This window comes from Dipteris shenzhenensis, chromosome 8 (genome assembly GCF_047967505.1).
Source record: "Dipteris shenzhenensis isolate YYH24624 ecotype China chromosome 8, Dip_SZ_1.0, whole genome shotgun sequence".
NCBI lineage: Eukaryota > Viridiplantae > Streptophyta > Polypodiopsida > Gleicheniales > Dipteridaceae > Dipteris > Dipteris shenzhenensis.
The window spans coordinates 20,384,817-20,408,171 of NC_141603.1; the positions used below are offsets into that span (position 1 = coordinate 20,384,817).

Consider the following 23,355-nt stretch of genomic DNA (forward strand, 5'->3'; position numbering starts at 1 on the left):
GAGTCTTGATGGAGGACTTGAGCTCATCGATGTATACGCCAAATAAGGTCAGTAATAATGGACAACCTTGTTTGATCCCCCAATTGTGCTCATGATCTTCTCTAACCACCCAGTTGAAGTCCTCACTTTACCTGATAAGTGCTCGTATATTGTTCGAACTGCCCAGATGATGTCCTGACTGTACTCCAGATCAAGTAGTCATCTGAATTGTCGGGCTCGTGGTACAGTGTCAAAGGCGTTGCGGAATCCACAAAGCAACAATAAACTCTCTACTTCCATGCTTGAGCCTCCTCAATCACAGCTCTCAGTGAAAAGATACGGTTTAGTGTAGCATGATTTGCCAAAAAGCCTGCCTGTCCTATCACTTTAAATCCCTCACACTTTGTATCTTGGGTAACATGAGTGTCGAGTGCTGGTGCATAAATCTTGGACATGACATGTCTGATCGTGATGGGCCTGTGTTTTCCGGACTCATGAGACCCATGCCTTTTGGATTGGGATAATGGTGTAATAGGTCCAGATGTGGAGGAAATCAGTGCAAACCGCTTTATTAAATATCTTTGCCAAGAGCGGTCCTAGGGTACTAATTTTATATTTTAAGTACTTAGTACATAGTCCCTCGTGAGCTTTAACTTGGTCATCATGTAGCTTGAGGGTTGTGTGTTTTTTTATATCATTAGTGGTGAAGAATGAGCATGCAGTGTGGCACGATGGATGTGGGAGGTCTGGTGTAGGCTGATGAGGGATGTCATAAACTATGCATGCAAGGGGATCCCATGAGATAGTCAACTATGCTGGTCCCTCCCCCATGTGGGAAACATGTGAGCCCACTGGAAGATGACCATCTTTCCTGATCTGCCCATCTCAATGTAGACATGCCCATATGAGGTGATCATGGATTGTTGATCTGCAGACAATCGGGAGATACCTATCTCATGTAAATCAAAAGACAATGTCTCGTCTTGTGTATAGCTCCAAGTCCTTGGCTTTGACTATAGGGTTCCATTACAGTTCTGAATACCAGGCTAGGGCTTTGATCTTGTGAGCCTCACAGATCCTGCATCCCTATGCAGGTGTGCCAAAGGGCCCTCTCCTAGTTCCGCGGACCCTTGCGTACCATAGCCAACGTCCCCTCCACTGTGATGGGAACCCTTGATCCCCCCTAGGGGCAAAGATGAGAGAAATAAAGTTTATTAAAGTCTGCTAAAGACCGATGGGTCTATGAGACTGATAGAAAACTTGATACAATGAGCAAAATGGTGGAGCTACTAAGCGAGCTTCCTAACCCATGCTAGAAAGAAAGAAAGATAGAAAGTTTATTAAAGTCTTCGGAAGACTGATGGGTCTATGAGACTGTGAAAAACCTGGTACAAACGAGCTGTGGTGGTCGAGCTACTAAAACGAGCATCCACACCAATGCAAATGCAAAAAATGCAGAATGTCAGTACTAAATCCTAAGTACAACATAGTCATGTCGGTAGTTGACTATCTCATCATCATCATCATCAACATCAGGACATCAGGGTGGATGAGGCAATGGGGGCATGAAATCGGCGATAGGACGCTGTCGGCCACTCAAAGGTGCAGCCTTGGCATGTCTCCTAGTCATAGCTCTACGTTTAACCAGGGATACTATGAACCCCGTCGGGCGGGACCCGACTCTAAACAGGGAGGGGATGTCCCCAAGTGTGATCTGTGTGTCAACCCTCTGTTTGAGCTGTCGAGTCATAGGCTCCGGGTCCCGGTCATGTTGAGGCCTCGTCCCCTGGGTGTCCATGTGATCTGCCTGGAAAAACTCTGTGATGGAGCTCTAAGAGGGATCAGCCAAGGAAAAGTATGCTCCTGGCTCCGTGCTTGAAGTATCCTCTCGCGGTGTTTGAGTGCCTCATGAACAAAACCTGCCAAACATCGCTGGTCTGGGTAGGAGATGAATCGGGCCAAAATCCCATAGCTGTCTCTAAAGAGGCAGTAGAAATGTCCGCGGATCTCATAGCAAACAAGACACCTGAAGATGATTTGCTCCTTTGTCTCAATCTCCTGCATGTCACACAAAGTGCATATGCGCCTCTCCCTGGATAGTCGCTCTGCTCTGCCGCTCTCAATATGAAGTCTATGTGAAGAGACTCGGAACTGCCCAAGAGAGATCCTCAGTGAATGGGGTAAGCAAATCTGCGTGTACCCTGGTGGGTCAATGAAACCCTCCGCTGTGATATGTAAGAAGTGATCTCTGTAGAAGCCAAGCTTCACTTGAAGATCACTCGGGCCCAACCAGGTCCGGAATGTGTGTAGCTGTAACAGATCCTCACGGATAACCTGCTTGACCTCGTGTGATAGGAGGGGAGAAAACGGAGCATCCATGCTGTACTGGAATGGAGATAGTCTGTCCATATGGAGCCCCAGTCCCTCAAACCATCTCTCTGTGCGTGCATACCAGCACCTTTGGTCCCCTCCTATTGCAAGTGCCATAGAAAAGGACAGTGCTAGCCATGGTGGCCTGCGACGCCTAGAGGTGTAATCCCCATACTCCCTAACTCGGTACAGATACATGATGACTTGAAATGCAGCATCTAGCTGTAATGGGGGTGACCCAAACTCCGCCCGAACGATTTGGTGAGGAACGGATGGCTTACCACGGATCATCCGTGATAACATGAGAACCTATAGCCGCTCCACCCTGGCCCACTTTGTATCCGACGAGTCTGGCCTTCAGCATGGACTGCCATACATCCCCGCTAGACGGACCAAGGAGTAAAAAAGCAACCCGTTGGTCCGTGGATCCTGAAAACTATGTAGACATAGTCAATGATATCATCATACATGTCACCCTAGTCATAAAACATCTCTGCATCAACATCCCCATGGAAGATGCAGTCTGATCAAACATCAAGATACACCCGACGAGGGACTAGGTAGTGTAGGTAAGAAGCCCGCGATAGATTGTTGTCTGCTATCTGGATGAGTGGTTCGTTGTGCCCTCCTAGCAGCTATCTGACGCTTGACGAGCACCACAATAACCCTGGTTGGCCGTACCCCAGGTCTGAAAATGGAAGAGATGTCGGTGAGTGTGATCTATGCGTTTGTCCTCTGTCGGGTGTGCTGCATCTCGATCTTGGGGTCTCTGCCTCTCCTGCTATCTGGTTCAACATGCTCCGATTGGGGAAGAACTTTGTGATCATACTCTGGGATGGACCGGCGAAAGGCCGCCCCCTCCTGTCTCCGTGGCCTGATGAGACACTCTTTGTGTCAGACCGCCTCATGAAAGAAAGTGGCCAGGCATCTCATGGGCCTATGGGACAAAGTACATCAAGCAAAAATAGCTCATACAAGCCTCAAAGCATCGAAGGGCTGAGTACTATGCTAAGCTAAAGCTAAAGAGCTAAGGAGGTGAAACAAAGCTCAAATCTCAAATACTTAAAAGGTGAGGCTCAGAACCCGAAACTGGGCACCGTGGAGTCTCTCCGGTGGGCTGCGAGGATATCCCAGATCTGCGTCCATCGAGCTGTCGCGCGGAGGACGTGGCCTCCTTTATCTTTGGATCTGATGGGATATTTCAAGAGTGACACCTTGTCTCTGGTGGTCCCCTTTGAGGAGGGCTGAGATAGGCCGGACCGCGATCGTATGTGCTCTGGTTACTCTTCGTGTCATGTGTGGTCTTTGCGTCCCTCGCTTGGGAGCGTCGCGTCAGCTCTCTCTGCTGATCCATACTGCCCTCATATCAGTTAGCTCCTCCTCCTCCACCCCACTGTGTCCTGGAGCTGACTCAAATGTGTAATAATCTCTGACATGTCTCTGTGCTCGGTCTGCCTGAGTAACCTGTGGCGTGGTCACCTCCTGCTGCTTTGTGATCTGTCGCAATTTCGTCGCTTTGTGTCGTCGCATCTCAAGCAGATAGAGTCCAATGCAGACCTGGTCATGGAAGTGGATCAACCATGAGAGTGGACCAAAGCCATGCCCCTTCTGAAAGAGGCAGTGGTAACGTCCCTGGATCTCGTAGTAGGCTGGGCAGATACATAGAAAATGCTCCTAAATCTGGATCTCCCACATCTCCCACAGCGTGCATAACTTGCAGATCTGCTGCTCTTTGGATATACCTGCAGCGCTCCGCGTCTCAATCCTCAGCCGATGAGACAAGACCCACATTTGTCCAATGGCAATTGTTAGTGCATGTGAGACTCCTCTGTCCTCGAGGTACTGGGGTTTGATGATGACTCCATCCTCCGTTACTCTCAAGAAGTGGTCGTGATAGAGCTGAATCTTGGTGGGGATTTCCTGGTCCCTCCCCCCCCCCCCAAGTCCGAACGTATGGAGATGGAGGAGATCTTACCGTGTGATACGGTTAATCTCATCACGTGGAATCGACTTGGACGGTGCATCCATGCTGTACTGAAAGGGGGGAGGCTGGTCCATCTGAATAGCATGATTGGCAAACCATGTGGATATGCGTGCATACCATACTGTATCAGCCCCGCTCTCCACTAGCCACAGTGGAGATGCACTGAAACTTAGCCAGAACAATCTGATGTAGGACTGATGGCTTGATGTGGATCATATGTGATAGCAAGAGAACTTGGAGCCACTCTACGTGAGCCCAATTTGACTCTGATAATCAGGCCCCCAACAAGGGCTGCCATACATACACGTTGGTTGGACCAAGGAATAAAAAGAAGAGACTTGGTCCAGGGACCTTGGAAATGGGAGTGGAAGCATTGCCGCTCTAGTCGAGCAAGTGCAGCATTCCCCTGAGATGAATGCAAAACCAAAAGGTAACTCATACAGCCACTAAGGGCTGAAGCAAAGGGCTCACTAAGGCCCTTGCTGAAAGTGCTAAGCTAGTGAACAAAATAGAAGAACAGCAAAGCAAACTATCAGCAGAGTGTCAGGTGCTTAAAGCTAACGCTCCTAGTACATGCCTAGGTTCCATATATTCAGGTGACCTAGTGGCTCTCTGATGAGATGTGAAAAGCTCTCATATTTGTGTCTATCGAGCTCTCTCTCGATGCGGTGGAGGGCGTGGTCTCCTCGATCTCTGTATCCAAAGGGCTACATCAAGGGTGATACCTCGTCTCTGGTAGTCACCTTTGAGGAGGGCTGAAATGGACTGGAATTGGGGTTGTTATGAGCCATTTTTGCCAGATAAACTCAAAAAAAACACAACAAACTGAACAAGTAGAATCCCTTTCTGGGATGTAAAATGCACAACCAAAATCTGCCAAAGAAAATCTGCCCATAGTGACAAATACTGTCACAGTCTATCAAAGGCTCGAAATGCTCCACAATGCTTTGCAAATGCCCAAAAATCTGCAAAAAGTGGCAAAAGTCTACAAATTTTTTTTTGCCCCAAGAAAGAGACTTCTATTAAGTAAGAGAAAAAACCCGCGAGAGCAAGCTCAAAGCGGAATACATCATGAAACCATGAGGATAAATAAACCCCTCAAAATGAGGTGGAAAACAACCAAGGCTGACGCTGAAAGTGCCACCTCAACCGTGTAAGAGTCTCAGAGAAGAAAGCAGAATCCTTCCATTCCCTGAAGAACGAAGTCCTCCTAGCTGAGGCTGCACAGGAGTCTCCCTGCATACTCGTCCATACGGCCATCAAAGTATGTATGGTGTTTGTCCAGATACTAGCCAATGTGTGCGAGGGATGAACTTGAGTTCCCTCCAATGCCTCTGTGAGTCCAAAATTTCTTGCAAACCTTCCAAATGGCCTTTCAACTGCCAAATTGCATCCGAATGCCAAAAGCCCCAAATTTCTACAAGAAACTACATCTGACCAAAAGCCCCCAAATTTTGCAATTATCTGTAAAAAATGCAAAAGCCCCAAATTTATCTTGCAAGATTGCAAACATAACCAAAAAGCCTCAAATTTTTGGAGCAGGTTCTACAACCTGACTGCAATGCTTGCAACAAAACAATGTGTCCCAAATGCGCTCCCAGAATGCAAGCCAAACTATGGCTATCTACAAGAATGCTTGCCAAAGAACACCTGCAAGAATGCCTGTAGAGAAAAGAACCTGCACAGAAGGCCGTTTTTCACAACTCTTGTACGAAATCCATACAATGTACGGAAGATCTAATTGTACGGAATGGAGGTGGCGATGATGTATGGAAATGTCCACATGAGCTGCACGGAACTGTACGGCGCAGGTAAAGTACCTTGGTACGGCACTGTACAACGGAACCCGATGGAACTACACGAAATTGAAGGCAGCAGTGTATGAACGGGACCTGCGCAAAGCGTACGGATGGCCGTACGTCGAGCTTGCAGGGCGTCGCATGTGCGGGTACGGAATCGTATTGTTGTACGGGTGGCGGTAGATCTCGGGCAGTGAGCTTGCGGGCTGGAAGTGGGCAAGGAGCTTGCGGATTGGAAGCAAGAGGTCGGGCAGGGTGAACATGCTCTGATACCAAATGTGAATAAAATGAGAGCAAGAGTGAGCAAGAGAGTGAGCTGAACGTAAGTCTGTTGAGTAGTGGACTGAAATGAAGTGAGTACACAAGAGAAGTGAGGGATTTTATGTAAGTACCAAAACCCTATCTTATCCACTAACCGTAGTTAGGGATTAGACTGTGGTTAGGGGGAAAAACCTCAAAGAGGGAAAAGTGCCCCTAACCCACTTATTACATTACATTGGCCATTGCCTAGAATATGATAATAATTCTAACATTATGTAGCCTAGATTTCATGGCCTCTCAATTAATTAAAGAAATATCGAAAGGGGCGCCAAGGTTTGGGGCCAATTAGTGTCTTTGACTTGTGCAGGGGCACTCTAGCTCCCAATTTGTTGGTAATACTTTTGCTGAATTGTTAATGTAACAGTGTTGACTGACTTGTTAGTTTTACTGCCCTTTAATTTGCTGGAGGCCGATTTTAGTGGCCAATCATAAGAGTGCGGTAGTTCCCAGTGTCCATGAGATCGCTTGCCTTGTGTATCGGTAGTATGGTGGTGGTGCTCCAGGTAGGCGGGAAGCGATGGCATACGGCATGGTTGAACAGCTGTGCTAGGATCGGGGTCAAGATCTCTTGTCCATGTGAAAAGTGCTCAGTGCGTAGTCCCTCATGATCTGGTGATCTCCGGTTATGAAGCCAGAGAAGGGCAGCCCATGCATTCTGCGTAGTGAACAAATGCAGTGGGTTTGGGCATAGAGGACATATATGGACCTTGGACATCATAGAGAGAGCGTGCATATGTATGCCAGACTGCTAGATCTGTGATGGCGATGGGCGACTTCCCTTCCGACAAGAGCGCCCATCCCATAGTAGGATCTCCTCCACGAAATGATCTGATCACCTCATCCATCGTGTGTATGAGGAAAGCCTGCTTCTTACATTGTGTCACTCGGCATGAGATCTGCTGTGCTTCTGGTGAAGTTAAATGTCCCAGTGCCATGCTCATGTGTGAGGTGGGCTCTCATCTCTCTGCACTCATCGTCGAACCAAGGGTTTTGGGGCATCTTCCCATCTGGGACACGTGCACATCATGTCGTGGGAAAGGACCTGGTGACAACATCCTACATCACTGAGACAAGGGTATCTGATGCATGTGCGAGGTCCATCCCCTCTCCAAGTAATACTGGAATCTCAGAAGCTAGGTGGCTCACGTACACCGCGTCAAGAGCAAATGGATCTGAACGCGAGTGGGTGGCAGGGGGGCCCTCCTTGGCGGGCATGGCGGCCAATATACAGAAGGCAAGGTATGAGTGGTCAGCCCCGAGTGGAGGAGGAGGCACAATAAAATTGCATATCTGTGGTGCAAAGGTTGTTGGAAAGGTCACCTCCCCATCTGTAAGCCCCCATATGAGGAGAGCACGGGGGAGGGAGACCTAGGGCAGGATGTGCCCAAAAGAAGAGAGGAGGGTACCAGGCTGATCTACAGGAGCATAAGGCGGAGCAGAGGACAGCAGCAGGGACCCAAGAGAAGAGGCTAGGAGCTCACGGATGACGACAGCAGTAGTATGGAACAGTACGGAGCTGAGGCGCATACGTGTGGGCAGATCAGGGAGCCAAGAAAGAGCGCAGCAGAGGCGGGACAGACCAGCACATGGGTTGGCCAGGAGATCCGAGAGAGGCTGGTTGGGCTGCTTGGAGGCAGGGCAGACCTGGGGGCTGGGCCCTTGCCTTGAAATGAGGTCTCATGCCCTAGTTTTGTGGGCCAAGAGGGCCCTTGTTTTGATCCCCAGAAGGGGCACATTTTATAGGTCAGAGGGGGCAGAATGACTGACCAGCAGGTCGGCCATTTTGGGCCTGACTGCTGTCCTTTTTAGAGCACATGTGAGACCACTCATATCGGTGATCTGAGAGAGGAGCACACACAACATATGTGGGTGCGAGTTCAGCTACCACATACACACTCAATCTTCATTGCAATGTGTTCCTTTCCCCCAGACACATCATCTTATGTACGAGAAGTCGCCACTAATGAGCAAAGCCCATATGAGACTATTCATGATGACATCACAGAGCTTTCTAGGCAGGGGGACACTCTCCTCCTTGGTGACTTCAATGCACGTACTAGGAACAGACAGGTTGGCATGTTAGGTTTTGACGAAAATTCCCTCATAGTACCGGAGATGGATGCAGCAGAGCTCGGATGCAGAGTTGGGGATCGTGAGGCAGTCGGCATATGCAGATGCACCAGTGACAGCATATGGGAGTCATCTACTCGAGTTGGGGGCTATCCATGACTTGATCATATATAGCGCTCTCCGGAGATGGCCATCATCTGGTGAGCTCACTTGTTTCCCACATGGCGGGAGGAGAAGTAGAGTGGACTACCTGTTGGGTCCACTATCCTTTGTTAGAATCAACCAACAGAAGGTATGCCCAATGGAAGATTGATAGAATAGCCCTGGAGCTCACACAGTGTGGTGTGGGGTGTGGAATCACAGGCTTCTTAACTTAATGTGCATCATATAGATGTGCAGACTCATCAATAGACAATGAACCAGCTGATATAGAAGACACCAAAATAATATATTTCCATCCAAAGCTATGGACACAATACAAAAGAGATAGATCCAGAGTCCGACCAATGGTGTGGTCCTCATATCTTACCAGAAGGTACTTCTCCTATCTGCCGGCTATCTCTAGACTCGAACCCACATGCTCCACCTCGAGCGTCTGTAAACTTTCCGTCCAGAACGATCCTCTCCACCTTGCTGTCTGGAAACCAGCCTAGGTGGGCTGCCACTCAAGCTCAGTCTGCACCTCCTTCGGGTCACCTTCACCTCCTGTGGATAGGCCCACGGCTTGCCTTCTTGCTGCTCCTGTCTGCTGTCAGAGGGCTGCTCCAGATGATGTAATATGAGGGCACAAGGCCCTCCCTTTTATAGGCCCAGAGGGCTGGCCAACCAACCGACTCGGTCAGGCGCAAAATGGCCGACCTTCTGGTCGGTCATTCTGCCCCCTCTGGCCTATAAAATGTGCCCCTTCTGGGGCTCAAAACAAGGGCCCTCTTGGCCCACAAAACTAGGGCATGAGCCCTCATTTCAAGGCAAGGGACCAGCCCCTAGGTCTGCCCTATGCAAGGCCTGGTTGGCTGCCTCCAAGCAGCCCAACCAGCCTCTCTCCTAGCCGACCCATGTGCTGGTCTGTCCTGCCTCTGCTGCGCTCTTTCTTGGCTCCCTGATCTGCCCACACGTGTGCGCCTCAGCTCCGTGCTGTTCCGTACTACTGCTGTCATCATCCGTGAGCTCATAGCCTCTTCTCTTGGGTCCGTGCTGCTGTCCTCTGCTCCGCCTTATGCTCCTGCGGATCAGCCAGGTACCCTCCTCTCTTCTTTTGGGCACATCCTACCCTAGGTCTCCCTCCTTCACGCTCTCCTCATATGGGGGCTTACAGATGGGGAGATGACCTTTCCAACACCCCCTTTCACCGACACATCGGCCCAATGCCAACACGTCGATGACGTTCCAGTAACTCCCTGGTCGTAGTCCTCTAAAACATTTTGATGTCGAAATCTTTTCCTGGATTTTCATCCAGTGGCTCCTGCTCCACTAGGTCTGGTTCCGCTTCCGCACACCATCCTGTTTGGTAGCACCTCGTGGCACCACCACCTTCAGTCACGTTCCTGCCTTTGATTTTCAATTTCCCATGTCGCCTTCTCCTTCTCCCATTCATCCTTCTTGTTTCTCTTTTTTCTCCATTCATCTTGCATACACCCTCCTTGCTTCTTAATTTCATTGAGTGTTTTATCAACATGTGCATTCTCTGTCATCAAGGTCACGTTGGTGGTCTTGAGGTCATCCACTTTCTCAATCAAGGCCATACATATTTTGCTAAGGTGAGTCAAAACCTTAGAGGCATTTTTGGGTGGTGACCCTGCCATCATCGCACCTTCAGGAGCTTTCATGTAGCTTCGTGGCATCATTATCTTGTGTATGGGGCTTTTCACTGTTTATTGCATATTTCAGAAATGAAGAAACAAGGTAATTTCTGCTCTGGGGGCCTTCAAGTGTACCTTGGATGATCTTTAGATATGCTGGTGCCTTCTCCCTATCCTTCTTGACCCTTTTCAAGATCACATTGTGTGAGTTTGCTGTTTTCTTGTCCTTCCTTGAACTTTCTTGATTCAAATCCTTGCTTTCTTGACTGTTTGCACGTTGGAGCTGGTTGGAGCGGGGTCCACCTAGACTGTAGGAGAGGTGTGGGAGGCCTAGAGGCCCTAGCAGCCTATGCGGGGCCCATATGACCTGTGTTGCTGCATATGTGCAGCTAAGGGGCGGCACAAAGCCCCTAGGCCTGCGCTGTTGCAGGTGCTGCAGCTGAGGCGGCGCAACAACCGCCCTAGGTGGCGGGGATGGTGCAAGAGGTGCCACAAAGGCGTGGGGTGGCGGTATGGAGGGGGTGGCACAACAACCAGCAGCCCATGAAGGGCTATGAGTAGTGACGGGATGAGCGGGCTGGGCGGGGAGGGAGGGGCTGGGCAGAGAGAGAAAGAAAGAAAGAAAGATATATTAACGTCGCAGGAGACCTCATGGCTTTATGGGACAAAATGCACACCAAAATCATCAACATTAGTTAGAGATTGAGAGTCTATGTGGAAGTATAGCAGCTCAGCCCCAAATTATTATAGCATAACTACATTCAAGTTCTGTATTAAAGGTGGTCTGAATAACAGTTCTTTATTGTTAACTGCAGAGATTTCACAAGGTGAAGCCTTGTCCTAAGGAGATGAAGTGCGATGTTGAGGTTGGTGTTGCTCTAGATTCTAAATTTCTCTCTTTTTAATGTTTTGAAATCCTTGATGTTTTTCCATTTGCTTAAGTGACATAAGATTTTCTTGGGGGATGACAATGATATCACGTTATGTTTAGAAAGAGCAATTATCTTGTTGTATATGCAGAATGTATCTTGACCATTGTTGTGTGTTTTGTTGGGGCTGTTTCTGAACTATGGTCATAGTTTATCAAAACTGTATAGTCTTCTGAAAAGCAGGTGGCATCTTACGCTGTGAGGGACATTGAGGAGTATAGAAACTACTGTGATCGGCCAAAAAATCAGCGTCCACAGCCAGAGGAAGTAGTAGGGGTGAGAAAATATTTTCTTCCAGAGTATTTGATGTCAAATAAGGACTTCTCTCGTTTGTGTGAAAGCTGTGATAGTGTTACGAATTTCGTGATCAAGCATTTTTGGTTTGTCTCTGTACATGTCCATATAAATTAATCTTATTCAGATGAGACATCCCTTGATGATTGAAAGGGCTGGCAAAAAGTAATCTTAGCTTGTACATTCACTCTGTCATTGCACAGAAAGCACTAAACAATCAAGCAATAACAAAAATTCCTGCGTGATTTCAGAGATTTACTGCAAGGACCAAGATTCATGCTCTCTTTGCTGCTTCTAATTGCCAGAGATAGGTGGAGGGTCCTTGCTGTTTGGGTTTCTATTCTCCGATTGCATTTTATGTGGCAAGGCTTGCACACTGCAAGATTTGAATACTATTATTGCCATATAGCACTGTCATGTTCAACGGCCTTCCCAATCAGACATTGTGGTGGCTCTGGTATATAGGGTCTTATCTATTTGCTTAAGCAGCTTGTTATTAAATTTGTAACTCAAAATGTAAAAGCCAAAGACACATTATCAGGCCAATCACTTTGAAAATAAGCATGCACATGTTGGCATGAGTAGGATTTCTTTGGCTAGTAAATCTTTAAGGTGAGAGAGTCCAAACTGTGGAAAGATTTCATCCTAACAAAGCCAATTACTGTTCTATATTACGAGTTATTGTACATCTCTTTTAAAGAGAACAGACGAATGCATGACTGGTTTTTGTGCCTGCACACTAATGCCTACATAGATTTACAGTCTCTGAGCCATCATAGGTGTTAAATGTCGTTGGAATGTTCCAATGAACAGGTTGATCCTGAATCAGGTCTTCCAAGGACCATGGTGATTTAGGAATCCTTAGAATGATAAGGTCCACAACGGACCTCAAATGCATTGATTTTCAGATGAATAATGGGCCTTAGGCAAAACTGTTATGCCCATTATGTGTGTCTATGGGTTTGCATTAATTCAATGAAATCATCTGAATAAGAACCAGTGCTGGGTTAACCTTGTACATTGCATCTAATTCAGTCTCAAAAAACGGTCCAAACAATTTTGTAAATACTAATTTGAGGAACTGTAGGTCCAGAGTTTTTAGGGCCTCAAAAGCTCTGATTCTTGATTACAATGTTTGAATGTTTTAAAAAGGATTAAGCTTATTTTCACATTATTTAAACGCGAGCCCCCTGCATGCCTCATATTTTCCATAGAATTTGTGTCATTCCCTTCTCCTCACCCTTCCTACTCTCTCTGCATCTCTTCTGACTGTTTCAATTTCAAGGCTTAGTCTTTCTGCGGGTGTGCTCTTCTTCACTATGGTTTTTCCTTGCATTGTGATTTCACCTACTGCCAGAAATTTCAGGGCAGCCCAAACCGTTCTGTGCCCGCACGATTACCAATGCAATTTATTCAATTTTTTTGCTGGCATTATATGTGGTTTGTCTCTGCTGCTTTCCCTGGTGTCACAACTCACCAGACAGCCAACACCCACTTTTTAACAGACTTTGAACATTGATTTGCAATAGGCATGCCTTCTGAGGAACTAGTTTGGCTGTCTGACAGCCAACACCCACTTTCAAACAGACTTTGAACATTGATTTGCTATGGGCATGCCTTCTGAGGAATTAGTTTGGCAGTCTGACTGTATCTTCTGTCACGAATTTCAATCTGGCTAGCAGATGTTAATAATACGATTCTGCCTTGCTCATTTGCTGCTCTTTTATGGATGTGACCAGTTTCACATACCAGTTTGATCTTTCCTTGCATACCAGTTTCACTGTCTATGTCGCAACTCCCAAGATAGATCTTTGTCCCGTACGTGCTGCTTTCCTACCGTCAGGATATCCTAGGAAGATCTATGTACTATATGCACTGCTGTGTCTCATTGCATGAAGTTGCATTGATTTATAATGCTGTCGCTTACAACTTTTTGTAACAGGACATGTGGCTTCATACAATTTCTACACTTTTATGTAATGGGGTCTTGCCGAGTCACAACATCCAAGATCACGATGTTGTGAGTACCCTGTTTTCATGGTACTATTCCAAAACCCCCAAGAATTAGCTAATCGTCTCCCCACAATATATGGCCCATGATGCATTGACAATACTATGTTATTGTGTATTCTTGGTTTTGAAGTCTTTTTGCATCTTCTCTAGACATAGATCCCCCCCGCGCCCCCTGCGCCCCCGCCCCCCCCCCCCCCCCCCCCAAACACACACACACTCCCAAACAACATATGGCCCATGATATATTGACAATACTATGTTATTGTGTATTCTTGGTCCCCGCCCCCCGTTCCCTCCCTCCCCCCCCCTTTCCCCTTTCCTTTCACATTAACATGAGATCAGAATGTGATTTCATTGCCTCTTTTGCGATGGACTTAGTAACTTGTCTGGCTTGATCAATATATAGGAAAAAGAGTCTCCTATTCTCCTTCAAACCTATGATTTTACAACGCTTTATACAAAGATCGAGCTGGAAGATTTGAAGTTTATAATCAAAAAGCGCCATATAGCTTGCTTTTTAGTTGTACTCGCAGTTCTCATTGCAAACATTTTGCATAGAATTTTTTCCTTTTCACACTCACTAGCATGATCACTTAATATTGAAGATATAAATAAATTGAAAGCACATAATATTTATTGATAGATCTGCAAGGAGGAGGCCCTTATGCCCCCTATGAGGTAAAGATTTGGTATTTTTCCCAAGGCTTCCTTGTTCCAAACTAAATTGCAGCAATATAGAAGCTTGCAACAATGTAGTACTACCTTGGACATCATAGTAGAATGCTTGACTAGTTCCATTCATACCAAGCGTAATATGACATGTGTCTTTCTTAGTCATTTCTCTTCGTAGAGCGGCACTTCCACAACCTATCACGCTACCTCAAGCACAACTAAGGTTCGCAACCCGAGCTGCATCCCGATGTTTAATCCCCACTTGTTCTCGAAGTGGCTAGCTGTTCCATGTTCTTGGGCTTTGTTGGTTGGACTAGCTCTCTAAGAGCGCCCTCTTGGTTCGAACTCTGCGGCATGTCTCAGCTTAGACGGCTGTTCCGGGTCCCTTAGCTTCCATGCCTCTTCTTGGGCTACTCCTTGGTTTCCTTAGTCCACACGGGTCGTGGAGCCCCCTTCCAAAATGGCTCTTGGCTGCTTTGTATCGCAGCTTGGAACGAACTGCCCTAGGTTGTTTCCAAGATCTTTGGACTACATTGTAGGATACTTGACTAGTTATATTCTTTTCACACAGTATTTTAGATATTATATATAACCTAATGGTAATTTCAACTTATGTCACTGTCGTTTCACATCGCCTAAGAATGGTAGACAATTCTATATTTGCACGTCTTTGCGTTTTACTTTTGGGCTCAATTTTGTTGATGCTATGCCACATGCTTTTGGATATTTCTTCTCTCAAGCTATCATATTAATCTTTAATGCTTTGCCAAATGCCTTCTATTGGTGTTCTTAATATCTACAATGTCCTCATTTGACTATTTCTTGCAGGATATGGCAGAGCATCTTACAACCATCTATCTATCTCGCTGTAAGCGTGGCCAGAGATGCCTCTATGAAGGGTCAACTCCACCTGGTGGTTTTCCAAACTCATGGGTAGGTTTTGCAGGCTTTTTGAATTGTAATTAGGAAACGGTCTATTATTTTTGAAGATCATCTTTGTATCCTATCTCTTGTTAGGGACCTAGTTACAACGGTGCAGAAACTCCAAAAAGGAAATTAAGATTTCCTTAGCATGGGAATTATTGTACATTATGTGAGGCTTTGGATAAGAAATGAGCTGTAAAGAAAGAAGTCGAAGAAATATGTTCAAGAAAGTCATGATGTGATGTGTCTTGCACTGTCAATGCTCTACAATGCACTCAGGAATGAGAACAGCAGTCACTTCGATTTTTGAACATAATCGCCTAGAGGTCATCACGTGGAACATATACTTTGTCAACCATGAAATGTGTAATATAAGGTCGATTTCTTCCCAAGATGGCGTCAAATCCAAGTTATAACTTAGCATTAAGTGTTTCTGTCATGCACACCAGTGCTAGGCGTAGGTGACAGTGACACCTGGCTGCACAATCAGCAATCGGCAGTATATCAAGGATTTAGCACCATTTGGGGCCATTCCAGCAGCCTGTTTGCAGGCCAGCTGGGTCGCACCAAAAGGATGACCAGGTTGGGTCAGTGACCCAACCAAGCACATCGATTGATCCGACCAGCAGGTTGGTCAACCAGACTGGTATGGCCCGTCCAAACCGCCAGCCAGTCAGCGGTTCCAGCCCTATTTAAAGGGTCCTCAGCCCGTCATTCCAGGTGGACATTACAGCAGTCATGCCAGGGCAGTTTTGGCTTCCAGCCTCAGCGTCCAGCCCCGCATTTGGTCCTGCATTGAGCGAGCAGTTTCCGGCTCAGTATCCGCATCAACAGTAGGCGCATGATACATTTTTGTATCCATTTTACAGTCATTTATAGTCAGTAGTTAGGACATTTTCTGCCAGCATTTATACATCATAAATAAAGCAGTGTACATCAGTTAGGAAGATCTCTAGTGTCCTTCATGCTTGAGCTCTCTATTCATGTACACACATTCTGTTCTTTTCCGCACAGTAAGTCCCCACATGTTACATTGGTATCAGAGCAGCATGGTTCCGTCGAATTTGAAGAAGGTTGAAGGGAAATCTGGGACCAAGTGTCATAGTAATGGGGATACAACCAGCAAAGGAGGGAGCACGGATGGGATATTTTCCAATTTTGTTATTTTGTCCCTACCCCGGACCGTGTTAGCACCATACTCCATTATCCTCTCCCTCCCTTCCTTCATTGTGCATTGGGTTGGCTCCTGTCTTCACCCGTGTGCATCTACAGGGGATTTTTTTCTCGGACAGACATTGTCGCAGCAGTTGATGGATTTACTAGTCTTACATCATGGACCTCTCCAGCACTGTAGCTCTCATGCAAGCGTTGAAGGAGCAAGATAGTCTCCTTGAGCATAATCGGCCTTTCTGAGCAGCTCCAGATCCAGATCAAGTGATGTCGAAGTTCATCATCTGCTCAGGGGTCTTTCACCTCAAAGCACAGTTTCGTGGACTATCCTTCAGCAGTCGCCATCATAGTTAGTTCTTCATCCACAGGCAGTCCTTCATCTGCTCAGGCATCTTACATCTCAGAGCACAATTCAGTGGACTACCTTGCAGCAGTTTAGACATTGGCTTCTCTTGGGTCTACCAGTCCAGGGGACCAATCAGTTTTTGCAATAGTTGCATAAAGTTCCTCAGGTTATATAGTTGCCATCAGTATGGAGGTTGACAATTCAGGGAGGATAGTCATGCAATTCCCTCCACGGTTCCCCTTCCTCAGCTCTTTTTGGAGGCGGCCTGCAGTATCATTCAGTAGAGAGAACAACGATGCCTTACCATTATTGTATCCTTCACTCCGCGAGGTTAGTCATGCAGTTTTCCTCTTCATCAGATCCCAAGCCCCAGCAGTAGCAGTGACCAGCGACCACAGTTCCACACCGACAATTCCCTTGTGTTGGCAACATTTTGGTCGATTCATCGGAAGTGTGCTCATCAGTCTCGTTCCTCCATTCGTCTGAGAGGCATCCTCAGTTCTAGATAGTTCTTCATTTTTTCGAGGAGCAACTATTCCATCCATCTCTCAGTTGTTTCGAGATGCATACAATTCACCTACTTCATTTGAGGTATTGTCAGCAGTTCCAGATATCTCACAGTCACTTTAGGTAGCATCCCATTCAGTAGAGGGGTACTGAGTGGCTCCTCCAGTCCTTTGCGCAGCATGCAGTACAGTCTATCCCTTACAGGTGTGAGTTTTGGGCCCTCCCATAGCCACTAAAGACCTCATTGAAAGGCGTGCAGTAGATCAGATGCCATTACCCAACTTTGGTGACAATGATAAGATGGACAGAGCAACTACCCCATCTGGAAGGTGAAAATAACGAGCCACATGGTGGCTAGGAAGATTTAAAAAGATTAAGTGGATGCCGCGGGTAAGATCTTGATATAAGCTGACCCAGATCAAGTGGAAGAATGGGAGGAGAGAGACACAGAGGCATTATCTCTGATCATTACCACAAAGTCAAATGTAGTGATTCCACACCATTTTGCTCAGATACATGTATCTGTATGTGTTGACTGTAACCTGCTTTTATCATAACTTATAGGTAATTAACCTAATTTTACAAGTTTCCACCATTTTGATTTGTAATGGGATGGTCAACAAACTGTGGATTCACTTGCTTTGAAATTTATATATATCGATCGACTCTAGATGTCCTTCAGAAACGACACTTGGAGGCGTAGGTCAAACATACGTTTTTTTGAATCGAACATTTGAAGTATGAAACGTTTCCAAATGTTTGTATTTTCAAGGCCAGGGGACCATATGTGACCAAAACCACCAACCCCAACAACATCCCACCCCCCACCCCCACCTCCTACCCAAAAAAAAGGAAGATAAAAGGTTTCCCAAAACCACCTTAAAAGTTAAACCAAAAAACAAAGTTGCTCAAAGAATGTGGAAACATGCATACATGATTTTTCAAGTTCTGGATTGTAGAAAAAATACATCAATATTATAAATTTTCATTTTGATGATTGAACATTGATAGGACTTAATCTTACTTTTCATAGATGATAATGTAACTAAAGTCTCCAGTTGGAAATGGGCATGTACGATATGCCAAAAGATCTAGTGTGACCTTCGAAATACATAGTTAATAGAAAACGTCCCTCAGTATTTGATATCATGATTTATGATGCTCATAATTCATGATTCATAAACCATAGCTGAATTCTCAAGACGTAAGAGTTTTTACTTCTCTATCAAATGGTCATCAACAAACAATCAGCTGCGGAAGGGAACATTGTTGGTGGAAGGGAGTCCCAAGTATGCTTGGGTTAAACAGAAAACAGATGATGCATGTTTGCCCTTTTGCATGCGAACATGTAAGGGAAACATACAAGTATGTTGGCAAATATAGAAGCTGGAGGTGGAGTATCCTGTAGCCAATGGAAGGGGTTTCTTGAGCGTCCTAGTCTCTATTGTTTTAAAACAAAATGCCTAAATGGAAAATTCTTAGGCATGTCTACCGTGACTCCTGGATTCTATCCATGAAGGAGTTTGTGCGCTGTCATTTTCTGTACCATATCATGATAGTAAATGAAGCAAAGCGAAAGCCTGTGCTGCAGGCCAAGGCTGCTATTTTTTCTTCTCCTCCAAATTTAATCTAAAAGATTCAGGATAAGCATCACAGGAGTCTTGACACAAAAGATATTGTCTGTCTTCTAATCATGTTTTTATATCAAGATTAGAATGCCATTTCCCTTTATATTTGTAATGTTCTGTAGGAACGTGATTTGAGAAATTAGTGTCACTGGTTTATGATGTGCACAGAATGGAGCAACACACTCTACTGCTGAGCTCACAATATTTAGAAATGGTGAAATTCACTCCTGGGAACGTGCATATGATGATGATGGAAATCAGGTCATTATCCTCCTCATGCAGCTATTTGGATGTTAGTGATTTGAAAGAGTATGATTATATTTGACTGGAATTAGGTCACAAGTTTCAAGTTTCTCACTAATTGTCTTATATGAGACAGGTTTGGGGTGTAAGGCAAGGACCTTATGAGTTCAAGCCAACTTCTTCAATAACAATTGGTCCATACAGGGATTCTGACGTGCCTTCCTTCACAGATAAAAAGCTGGATGAAAAGATTACGCAACAATAAGTCATTGTAATCCCATCTTAACATTTAATTGCTCTCAATTATTTTCTTTGCAAAGGGAATGGTTGCAGGCTTACGAGATAGGTGTCACTACTCTTATACTAGATCTTTGTAAATATTAGAAATGAAGCTTTCAGATCTAGCCCTATATATGACTTCAATCCCAGTTGTCCCCAATCGGCAAGTGAGTAATACATGTACGTCCATGCCTAATTTAGTTATGTCGACCTTTATTGGAAAGAGCTGACTATTAAAAACGGCTCAAGTGTGCTAACAGTGTTAGCTCATATCCAAATGGTTGTCTGTTGACAAGATTTTATGCAAATTTTATACGGTTGTCTCCACTCCTAGAAATCAAAGTCAAACAAAGGAGCTATGTAGATAGGTTTAAGGTCCGATGTACATCACCACATGATGGTCATAGCAAGTGAAGGGCATACCTTCTATCCTCTTTGCAAAAAATGCGAGATTGAATTTGGACAAAATGATACAAGAGATATCTTGCTACTAAAAACAAGTTCATATACAGAAGTTGCAATTCCCACATTTCAGGTGCCTATTTCTGTTCACAAGTTTTTCATCCCAACTTTGCAAGTGTACTAGTTAAGATATTTTATGGCTGAATACATGAGCTAATACAACATTGTTCCTTTTGCTATACGATGAGTTTGGTAATAGTCTTGAATTCATCTACATAGATGCTGGTTTGCATTTGAAATATATATGCAGAAAATGATATGCTTGAGCTTTGGGACATAGAACCTCCTTGAATGTTGATCTATTTATTATTTCAAATGTCTGTCATGTTCATATTTCATTAGACTTTTGCTTTGTTGACGTTCATGGTGATGTACTAGTTCAAACTGCCACATGTCCATACAACTTTGTCGAACATAAACCAGTCATCTGTTACTATGGGATTTTTGGATTCTAAAATGTAAAGGCTGTATTGCACATTTTTTCCGTGAGACTAGCAATCTTACATAGGGTTAAACTTCTTAAAAGAAGTGATGAACCTGTTAGTTGATCTGAATTTTTTAACAATATGGGAGAGAAGGCTTATCTTGTTTGCTCAGCAAAAAATTAAAGAAGGATCACCCTTTCTGCATCTGCATTTGGAGCATAGCACATGATTACCATGAAAAAGAAAGAAGGCTTACCCTTTCTATCATGTTCATATTCATTGGACACTTTTTGTTCGATAATTGGTTGGCTCTGTGTCACAGTACTTAGTTCCACTGATGTCCATGTAACTTTGCTGAACACTGAGTACTATGGGATTTTGAGATTCTAAAAAATATAAAGGCTGTATTGCATATTTTTTGCCAGTGGCTAACAATTTTACATAGAGTGGAACTTTCTAATGAAGTGATCAACCTCTTGGTTGATATGTCTTTTTTATCAAAATGGGAGAGCAGGCTTATCTCATTTGTTCAGCAAAAAAAAAGAAAATACAGAAGGCTCACCTTTTGTGCATTTGGAGCATGACACATGATTAACATGAAGATTGAGTTTACAGTTTGTACATTGTATAGAAGAAACAAGCAATCTTGATTGTCTTTAACAAAAGTGCCGTGTTGTTTGAAAGTACAAAGCTGCTCCCTCATTAGTAGCTTGAGGACTATGGCCAATCTTGTTTTATTCATATGTTTTGATTTTGTGGGTTTTTGTATGAGGTATAATATATTCTGTCTTCATACAATGTGAGGTTGATTAATCATATAGGAGTTATTTAAGAAAAGAATGTGCGGGCTAGTATATAATAAATTGAAAATCCCACGTTGAAGTGTATGAGAACATCCCTATTCTCCATGAATATGTTATTCACAAGATGAGAAGTTGGTTTAAAAAGATATGGCAGTGGTCCAAATGAGATGAATAGTGCTTGAATGGGCATGCAATAATTCAATACCATGCCTCCATAATTTTCACTTATTGTTTTCAAAGATATTCATGAGAGTTTATAAGATTCTCACTTCAAAATTTTCATATTTGGGTGTATACCTACGAAATCTAATGAAAGCCTTTGAAGTCATGATAGAGTTGTAGATTTTTTTAAATAAAAAGGACTCGACATAAGTAAGTATTGAAATCAATGCTTTTGGTGTCGAAATTGGTGCTTTGGGTAGTTTGCAGAGATGGTAGGGTGATCATTCGAGAGAGGGCAGAAAAAGAAGCACGAGATGCAATAGAAGGGGACAGCACATGACGGTGTTTGAGCGATGGGGTGAGTATGCAAACAAATTGAGGATGGTAGTGTGGAATTGCAATGGCACCCTATGGTTCGGCCCATGGGGGTTCTTGGAGACATCATAACAGAGATGTGATCTTCTACAGCAAGATACATGAGAGCCCAGAGAGAGGGCTACCCACAGTGGCAAGATTCGGAGGTCTGGCTGTTCTCTGAGGCCACTCCTCTCTATGATACGAAGGGAGGAGCATGCACGGCACATGTGGATTTGTGTCCAGTTACGAGACATAGAGTTGACCTTCATTACAGTATGTTACTTTCCCCTAGACACATCTTATGTGCGAGAGTTTACTATTGACGGGCACAGTCCATATGAGACTATTTATGATGATATCACAGAGTTCTCTAGACACAGGGATACTTTCTTCTTTGGTGACTTCAATGCACGTACTGGGAGCAGACAGGTGGGCTTGTTAGATTTCGATGAGGATTCCCTCATAGTACCGAAGATGGATGCAGCAGAGCTGGGGATCGTGAGGCAGTCGGCAGATGCAGATGCACCAGTGCAGCATATGGGAGACATTTACTCGAGTTGGGGGCTATACATGACTTGATTATATATAGCAGTCTTCAAAGATGGCCATCATCTGGCGGACTCACCTGTTTTCCACATGGAGAGGAGAGTACACAGTAGACTGCCTGCTTGGTCCACCAGCACTAGTCCCATGGATACATGATTTTACTGTGCCGCCTCCTCCATTCAGAGCCAACCACTCATATCTTACCTTCTGTATATGGGTCGCCACGCAGCCATGAGGAGGGCCCCCTCACCACCCACTCGTGTTCAGATCCATTTTGATCGTACTCGTGACCCGGTGTACGTAATACACTTGGCTTCTGAGCTTCCAGTATTACTTGATGATGGGATGGACCTCGTACATGACGAGTAACATTTTGTACATCCACGTCCATTGGAGCCACCATTTCTTGATGTATCTTCTTTTGTTTAGTTGTGGATGGGGCGTTTGTTATTGTGTCATGGTCATACAACTCAATTCTCTGTGTGATCTGCACAGCTTCGTAGATAGTTTTTTGGGAAGTGATTCCTTGTTCTCCTTGAAATGTCATGTCGCAACCTTGGTCATAGGAAAAACATCATCTCCTCAGACATTGTGGAGTCGCGGCTTTGAGTAATAATTGGTTAGGCTTTACCACGAACTACGCTACAGGTTCATATAGCTTTTGAGATGGCTCACAGTGACAAGGAGAGGACACCACTCTCCTATGATCACTGGAATACCCCTCCTAGAATAGTAGGGTAGACATTTGTACAAGTGGAGATGGCAGTGGTGCCAATCTCTTGTTAGGCCCTAAGAAATGGCATTGAGAAGCCTAAACTCACATGTGCATTCTTCTATGTAGTAATTTTTGTCTCCGCTGTGTAGAGATCATATGGAATTGTGTCAATCTCTTTGGAGAATGCCACCAGTGGAGAATGGCAGTGGTGCCAATCTCATACCATGACCTAAAAACATGCACAAGGAATCCTAAACTCACATGTGCATTCTTCTATGTAGTGATCGCTGTCTCCGCTATGTTTAAACATGGATTTTAATTTTGTTGGTGATTTACCATGGGTGAGGATTACCCCCTAGTATTAATGAAGAGTACCCCATGTGTTTTTTTGTATGTAATACTTCCAATTTTTAACCTCTCTACTTTAATTTTTACTTTTTCCTTAAGCGGCAGAGAAGTTCATCACCAGGGTGAAGAATCTGCACGATTAGATGATTGCGATTGGCATCACCATCACCAGCAAGAATCTAGCACGAAGGTGCATACGGATTCTCCCAC

The 23,355-nt window shown here is 44.9% G+C and overlaps 1 protein-coding gene across 1 annotated transcript in view; it reads left to right on the forward strand.

Moving 5' to 3' along the window:
- LOC147899242 (chromophore lyase CRL, chloroplastic-like) overlaps positions 1 to 19,935 on the forward strand; it is a 32,194-nt gene extending 12,259 nt beyond the window's left edge. The window contains exons 5-9 of the mRNA XM_087378045.1: positions 11,138 to 11,188; positions 11,435 to 11,527; positions 15,059 to 15,163; positions 18,974 to 19,066; positions 19,185 to 19,935. Coding sequence (XP_087234171.1) covers positions 11,138 to 11,188; positions 11,435 to 11,527; positions 15,059 to 15,163; positions 18,974 to 19,066; positions 19,185 to 19,313 — 471 coding nt within the window. The 3' untranslated portion in view covers positions 19,314 to 19,935. The remainder of the gene's footprint in view (positions 1 to 11,137; positions 11,189 to 11,434; positions 11,528 to 15,058; positions 15,164 to 18,973; positions 19,067 to 19,184) is intronic.
- Positions 19,936 to 23,355: the final 3,420 nt, after the last annotated feature.